The sequence below is a fragment of the Natator depressus genome, chromosome 11 (genome assembly GCF_965152275.1).
Source record: "Natator depressus isolate rNatDep1 chromosome 11, rNatDep2.hap1, whole genome shotgun sequence".
Taxonomy (NCBI): Eukaryota; Metazoa; Chordata; order Testudines; family Cheloniidae; genus Natator; species Natator depressus.
In genome coordinates, this window is record NC_134244.1 from 81,275,423 (window position 1) to 81,283,759 (window position 8,337).

At 48.6% G+C, this 8,337-nt stretch overlaps 1 protein-coding gene across 1 annotated transcript; it reads left to right on the forward strand.

Moving 5' to 3' along the window:
• The first annotated feature begins 6,082 nt into the window (after window positions 1–6,082).
• LOC141995671 (uncharacterized) lies at window positions 6,083–7,956 on the forward strand. The gene is given in 4 exon segments (XM_074966933.1): window positions 6,083–6,209; window positions 6,567–6,680; window positions 6,821–7,164; window positions 7,166–7,956. Coding segments are annotated over 4 exon segments (1,170 nt in total). The 3' UTR covers window positions 7,751–7,956.
• The last annotated feature ends 381 nt before the right edge of the window (window positions 7,957–8,337 follow it).

Sequence of the window (8,337 nt, forward strand, 5' to 3'; positions counted from 1 at the left end):
GGTGATGTTCTCCTCCTAATACAGCCTGGCAAGAAAATCCTCCAAATATTAATGATTAACTTGTTGAACTGGAGATAGTTCACCTCCCAGTGACTTCATAAATATCTGCTTCAATTATCTTTAGTAAATGAAATAACCAAACAATCATTCATTTTCTGATTTGCTGTAAAACTCATCTGAAAAGTTTTCACAATAGATCACGGTTTAAAAATGTATAGTGTGTACCTTCTAAAAATGAAACCTACATCTATCTCTGAGTTGTGAAAAATATGTATTAAGGTTATAACAATCAACAAGAATGCACTTTTATGTAGAAAACCATGATTAAATCGAGCCTTCCTGACCAGTGATTTAAATTGTGATATAAATCAAATCCACCTTGCCCGCTGTGCTCTTGCCCCTGGCCCTTTCATTCCCCAGGGGGGACCACCAATATGTTTGGCGCCGGGGCCACAAAAAGTTAAACCGGCCCTGCTTAGAGCTACTTCCAGGCACTGCACACAGAGCATGGCAGGCACCACATCCACCAATGGATAAACAGATTTAAAATCCCTGCCATTGGGGAGAGAAGGGAACAGGAGAGAATCCCAGGGACAAATGCGAGTTGTGTGGCTGTTGCCCAGCTAGACGGTGCTGTAAGGACTGAATAGAACAGAACAGAACAGAACATGGAGGAGCGGTGCTGTCTGGCTGCTAACGGGGCAGTTGGCCGGATCTCGACTGACTGGGTTAAACTCCCAACTACTCATTAAATACTGATATAAAATCCCCTGCAGCCTGTGCCCCATTTCTCCAAAAGATTAAATAATTAACTCAACCCAGCCGCCAATCACTTGCCCCTTCCCTACTGCTGTCTCCCCCAACTCGCCAAAGGAGCTTCCTGCTCCATCCCGCTCCCTGCCCAGGCATTACCTACAGCATCCATTCTGCCATGTCAGTGACTGGGCTGGGGCATGGGGGGGCATCGTTAAGTGCAGATTTTCAGCTACTCTGGGCGCTGACTGTGGGGAGCAGGGACCCAGTCACACACAGAGCACCCCCCCTTGGGGGAGGAGGGAGTGACCCCTCATCCTGCTGCATCTGGGGCTAAAACCAGATCAGGTCTGGCCAAGTGTCCCACTAGCAGCTGGGAGACCCCGTTTCCAAATGGGGAAGGCTCCTGGCTCTGATGGTCACCACCGACAGGTCAATTCTAATGAGTGTAGAGGGGGAAACAATTTGATTCTGAGACATGAGGGGAAAGTTGGTCACTGGGGGTTTGACCCCCTTTCCCTGGAGCCCCCCAACATGGAGAATGACTCAGGGCAACAGCTTCCCTCCAGAAAAGGAGAAGTTGCTGCACTTAAAACATGAGGGGGGAAAACCCCAATCTGAGAGAATTTTCTGTCAGTAAGTCATAATTATATGGGAAAGAGCAAAGCCAAAGGAGATTTTATATCAACATTCAATTATTATTGAGGAAAGGATGGGGGTCTGATTGATGTAAAGGTGGAAACAATCTGATGCTCAGACATGAGGGGAAAGTTGGTCCTTTGGCGGTTAGCTCCCCTCCCCTGCACTCGGGTAATGACTGAGGGCAACAGTTTCCCTTCAGAACAAGATGTGGTGGCAGACAGGGACTGGGGAGCCCAGAGCCGGAGAGGATTTTACATCAGTATTTGAGAATTAGACAGAAAGTCTGAGGAGATCTTATATCAATCACCAGTAACGAGAGAGAAGGGGCCGAGGTGAAGGGTGTTTTACATCTAATTTGGGAATTCAATGGGAAATGGGGGAAATCTGTGGGGGTTTGGTCAATATTGGGTTATCAGAGAGAAAAGGGCAAAATCCAAGGGAACTTTCCATCCACACTCAGGGATGTGCTGGGATGTGCTGGGTCCCTCGGCCCTAGAATCATAGAATCATAGAATATCAGGGTTGGAAGGGACCCCAGAAGGTCATCTAGTCCAACCCCCTGCTCGAAGCAGGACCAATTCCCAGTTAAATCATCCCAGCCAGGGCTTTGTCAAGCCCGACCTTAAAAACCTCTAAGGAAGGAGATTCTACCACCTCCCTAGGTAACGCATTCCAGTGTTTCACCACCCTCCTAGTGAAAAAGTTTTTCCTAATATCCAATCTAAACCTCCCCCATTGCAACTTGAGACCATTACTCCTCGTTCTGTCATCTGCTACCATTGAGAACAGTCTAGAGCCATCCTCTTTGGAACCCCCTTTCAGGTAGTTGAAAGCAGCTATCAAATCCCCCCTCATTCTTCTCTTCTGCAGACTAAACAATCCCAGCTCCCTCAGCCTCTCTTCATAAGTCCTGTGCTCTAGACCCCTAATCATTTTTGTTGCCCTTCGCTGGACTCTCTCCAATTTATCCACATCCTTCTTGTAGTGTGGGGCCCAAAACTGGACACAGTACTCCAGATGAGGCCTCACCAGTGTCGAATAGAGGGGAACGATCACGTCCCTCGATCTGCTCGCTATGCCCCTACTTATACATCCCAAAATGCCATTGGCCTTCTTGGCAACAAGGGCACACTGTTGACTCATATTCAGCTTCTCGTCCACTGTCACCCCTAGGTCCTTTTCTGCAGAACTGCTGCCTAGCCATTCGGTCCCTAGTCTGTAGCGGTGCATTGGATTCTTCCATCCTAAGTGCAGGACCCTGCACTTATCCTTATTGAACCTCATCAGATTTCTTTTGGCCCAATCCTCCAATTTGTCTAGGTCCTTCTGTATCCTATCCCTCCCCTCCAGCGTATCTACCACTCCTCCCAGTTTAGTATCATCCGCAAATTTGCTGAGAGTGCAATCCACACCATCCTCCAGATCATTTATGAAGATATTGAACAAAACCGGCCCCAGGACCGACCCCTGGGGCACTCCACTTGACACTGGCTGCCAACTAGACATGGAGCCATTGATCACTACCCGTTGAGCCCGACAATCTAGCCAGCTTTCTACCCACCTTATAGTGCATTCATCCAGCCCATACTTCCTTAACTTGCTGACAAGAATACTGTGGGAGACCGTGTCAAAAGCTTTGCTAAAGTCAAGAAACAATACATCCACTGCTTTCCCTTCATCCACAGAACCAGTAATCTCATCATAAAAGGCGATTAGATTAGTCAGGCATGACCTTCCCTTGGTGAATCCATGCTGACTGTTCCTGATCACTTTCCTCTCATGTAAGTGCTTCAGAATTGATTCTTTGAGGACCTGCTCCATGATTTTTCCAGGGACTGAGGTGAGGCTGACTGGCCTGTAGTTCCCAGGATCCTCCTTCTTCCCTTTTTTAAAGATTGGCACTACATTAGCCTTTTTCCAGTCATCCGGGACTTCCCCCGTTCGCCACGAGTTTTCAAAGATAATGGCCAAGGGCTCTGCAATCACAGCCGCCAATTCCTTCAGCACTCTCGGATGTAACTCGTCCGGCCCCATGGACTTGTGCACGTCCAGCTTTTCTAAATAGTCCCTAACCACCTCTATCTCCACAGAGGGCTGGCCATCTCTTCCCCATTCTGTGATGCCCAGCGCAGCAGTCTGGGAGCTGACCTTGTTAGTGAAAACAGAGGCAAAAAAAGCATTGAGTACATTAGCTTTTTCCACATCCTCTGTCACTAGGTTGCCTCCCTCATTCAGTAAGGGGCCCACACTTTCCTTGGCTTTCTTCTTGTTGCCAACATACCTGAAGAAACCCTTCTTGTTACTCTTGACATCTCTTGCTAGCTGCAGCTCCAGGTGCGATTTGGCCCTCCTGATATCTTTCCTACACAAAGACATCCCCCTATGAGCTCCTTCCTCTGTCTCCTGCCCTCCCAACATCCTCCTGTCCAATCTTAGGCCTCCCTCCTGCCTCCACCCCTCTTATCCCCCTGCACCCTCCTCAATCTGCCTCCTAGCTGCTGTCACAGATCCACAGGATCGGTGCTATACCCCCTAGCTTTTAAACAGTCCCTTGGAGCAGTGGTTCTCCACCAGGGGCACACATACCCCTGGGTGTACACAGAGGTCTTCCAGGTGGTACCAATTCATCCAGATCACTGTCTCTCAGCCTGGTGATTGCACCCGCCCTGGGGGGTCACAGGATGGTTTTAGGGGGGTCCAAAGTGCAGGGCTGGCATTAGGAGATGGCAAGCAGGGCAATTGCCCAGAGCCCCCATACCAAAGGGGGCCCTGCAAAGCTAAGTTACATGCTTCAGCCCTGGGCAGTGTTCCCCGGCATTCAGGAGACGCTGGGAGGGAGGTGAAGGAGTTGAGGGACGGGGAGGAGTTGATCCGTGGGGCCCGTAGACCCCCTGGAGTACCCTTGCAGATCCCCAGGGTCCACGGACCCCAGTTTGAGAAACGCTGCCCTAGAGTGATCCAACTCTGCTTCTTCATGCTGTGTGCTCTGCCCAGTGAGCCAGGGTCCCGGGCAGAGACCTGTCCACTCTCCAAGGCCCAGTGCACCTCAGCCAGGATTTGCAGTGATACCCAGCAGCCCTTTCCAAACGAGAGCAGGGTTTTTTTTAGTAGGGCTGTCAATTAATGGCTGTTAACTCACGTGATTAACTCAAAAAAATTAATTGGGATTAAAAAAATGTGGATTTTTTTTACATTTTCAAATATATTGATTTCAATTACAACACAGAATACAAAGTGTACAGTGCTCACTTTAGATTATTTTTATTACAAATATTTGCACTGTAAAATGATAAACAAAAGAAATAGTATTTTGCAATTCGTCCCCTATAACTACTGTAGTGCAATTACTTTATCATGAAAGTGCAACTGACAAATGTAGATTTTTTTTGTTACATAACTGCACCTAAAAACAAAACAATGTTCAACTTTAGAGCCTACAAGTCCATTCAGTCCTACTTCTTGTTCAGCCAATCACTAAAACAAACAATTTTGTTTACATTTACAGGAGATAATGCTACCTGCTTCTTATTTACAGTGTCACCTGAAAGTGAGAACAGGCATTCACAAGGCACTGTTGTAGACCACATTACAAGACATTTACGTGCCAGATATGCTAAACAGATGTATGCCCCTTCATGCTTCGATAGCCATTCCAGAGGACATGCTTCCTGCTGATGATGCTCATTAAAAAAATAATGCATTAATTAAATTTGTGACTGAACTCCTTGGGGGAGAATTGTATGTCCCCTGCTCCATTTTACCGGCACTCTGCCATATGTTTCATGTTATAGCAGTCTCAGATGATGACCCAGCACATGTTCTCATAGACTCATAGACTTTAAGGTCAGAAGGGACCATTATGATAGTCTAGTCTGACCTCCTGCATATTTGGGGTTGGGAAGGAATTTTCCTCCAGGGCAGATTGGAAGAGGCCCTGGGGGTTTTTCGCCTTCCTCTGTAGCATGGGGCACGGGTCACTTGCTGGAGGATTCTCTGCACCTTGAAGTCTTTAAACCATGATTTGAGGACTTCAATAGCTCAGACTTAGGTGAGAAGTTTATTGCAGGAGTGGGTGGGTGAGATTCTGTGGCCTGCATTGTGCAGGAGGTCAGACTAGATGATCATAATGGTACCTTCTGACCTTAATATCTATGAATCTATGAGTGCAGGGGACTGGACTTGATGACCTTGCAAGGTCTCCTCTAGTCCTACAATTCTATGGGTCTGTGAAAACAATGGGAGCTGGTGGCCACCTTCACTCAGGACAGCCTCTCTTCCACATGCCAAAGGGTAGGGAAATAGTGGCCATCTTGAGTAAGGGCATTTTGGCATCAGGCCCTCCCTCACAATGGGAGAAGGTGGCCATTTCAAATAGGGGAAAATGTGTGATTTCATAGCCAGGAATGGTGCGATCATGAGAAATTTTTCAAATCCCAGATAAGCATTGTGAGATCCAGGATAAAATCACCAGAGTTGGCAGCTCTGGGCATCTCAGTTTCAGCGTAGTAACAGCGTGCTTTTCATTTAATCTTTCCGAAATTTCCCCCCTCCTCCCAGCCCCCAGGACTGTTCCTTCTCTCTGTGGCCGAGGGGGATGTTCCCAGCTCTTTCTGCGACTGAGCTGGGGGGGGGAGAGCTGTGGCTGGGACAGCAGGTTGTAAGTGGGGGACTCTTGTTGCTGATACAGATGCCGGTGACCTTTGAGGAGGTAGCTGTGTATTTCACCCAGGGGGAATGGGCCCTGCTGAACCCGGGTCACAGAGCTCTCTACAGGGACGTCATGCAGGAGAACTATGAGAACGTGATCTCGCTGGGTAAGGATTCCTGTTCTCTTGGTGTTAGAAACTGGGCATCTTTGACGTGCCCAGGTCGGCTTCTCCCCAGGGTTCTTCCCTGATCCCTTAGATTTCAGGGGAATCAGTCCCATAGTCCCAGGCTCAGTAGGGTTAGGAAGGTGTAAAGAGTTTGCACAGTGATGCTGTACCAGAGTCATAAAATCCCCCAGTGAGTGGAGATCCCAGAATCCCCTTCTGCCCTCCCCAAAGGCTCTCCAGGAACACTTCCTATCCCTTTGGTTTAAACAAGGGCACCCACTCACCCAGCACACCTGGAAACAGCTGTCTGAGAACAACGGTAAAACTCAGCTCACTTCATTTCTTTTCCCGGAGCAGGTTTTCCAATTCCCAAGCCCAGCATGATCTCCCAGCTGGACCGAGGGGAAGAGCCATGGGTCCCCAATGTCCAGGGGTCCCAGGCTAGAGAGGTCCTGAGAAACATCCCCAGAGGTGAGAAATTGGTTAAATGGATATCATTCTTCCCAGCCATTGTTTTGGTTTGTGTCCCCACTTCTCTGTTCCATTTTCTGACCTTTCCATTCCCCCCACACAGGGACTGACTCCTGTCCGGATTCTCTCTGTCCCAGCAGGTGATGAGATGGTGAGTGAAGAGAATCCTTGTCCAGCAGGTCCTGAGAGAATGGAACCAAAGGGGACGTTGCTGGGAAGGTGTGAAGTGGATGATCCCCAGAGTCCTGGGCAGGGACAAGCCCCAGAAACTCAGTGCAGGCCAGAGAAGCAGCAGGGAAACCCCCCAGGGAAGATGCTGGGTGAATCCACTCACCGAGGGGGAGGTTCAGAGGATCCCAATGAGGCCACGATCCAGCCGAGAACCTGCACTAAGGAGAAGCGGTTTGAATGTGCTGAGTGCAGGAAACGCTTCAGTTGTAAAGAACACCTTATTAGACATCAGAGATCTCACACAGGAGAGACCCCCCTATTACTGCCCTGAGTGTGGAAAACAATTCAATGACCAATCAATCCTTATTAGACATCAGCGAACCCACACAGGAGAGATACCCCATAAGTGCCCTGACTGCAGGAAATGTTTCAGTCAGAGGTCAGGCCTTATTATGCATCAGACGATCCATACGGGAGAGAAATGGCATAAATGCCCTGACTGTGGACAAACCTTCACTCAGAGAGGGCATGTGACTAGACATCGGAGGACTCACACGGGCGAGAGACACTACGGATGCCCCGAGTGTGGAAAAAGGTTCACTTCCACCTCTGACCTTATTGTACACCAGAGAGTCCACATGGGAGAGAAACCCTATAACTGCCTCGACTGTGGGAAAAGCTTCAGTCACAGCCATCACCTTACTGACCATCGGAGAATCCACACAGGAGAGAGACCCTATATCTGCCCCGACTGTGGGGAGAGCTTCAAAAGTAAATCTGGCTTCAAAGTCCATCGGAGAAGGCACACGGGAGAGTGCCCCTATCAATGTTCCATCTGTGGGGAAAGATACAAGACCAGGACCTCTCTAACATGCCACATGAAACGCCATACAGACTAGTGCCGGCCACTTCCCCTCCTCCTCTCTGCATCTGTAGAGATGGGAAGAATCATGGGGATAATGAACAGTTGCCCAATTCCCTAGAGAATCAAGTGGCACCACTAGTGACGTGTGTGCTGTGTGTCTCAATAAGATGGAGGCACCAGGCGAGTGACATTATTATTATTACTGTATTGCAGTATTCTCTAACCCTTTCCCATCCCTTCCCAGCTATCTCTGTCAGGGGCAGGCTGAAGGATTTAGCTGAAGTTCCTTGTCCCTGTTTTCAGCCCGGGGCTCCATTCACATTATTGCATACTGGGATTATTCCTGAAATTGCCGCCCTGGGAGGCATTTTCTCCCCATTTCTGCATGGGGTGGCAGGGAGAGGTCTGAAATTTCTGGGAAGTCAGGTGTCTGTGGAGTCTTTATTGCTCATTGAATGATTTTCTCAGTATTGTTCAGTTATTTGTTCCCTCCCCCAAATTAAGATGCAAATAAAACTTCTGGCAAATCTCATTTTCCTGAGCAGCCTGGGAATTTCATTGGTTCTTGAGCTCTGGGAGGGGGAGAGGCCAAGTGTCCCAGACTGGGCAATTTGTCTCCCT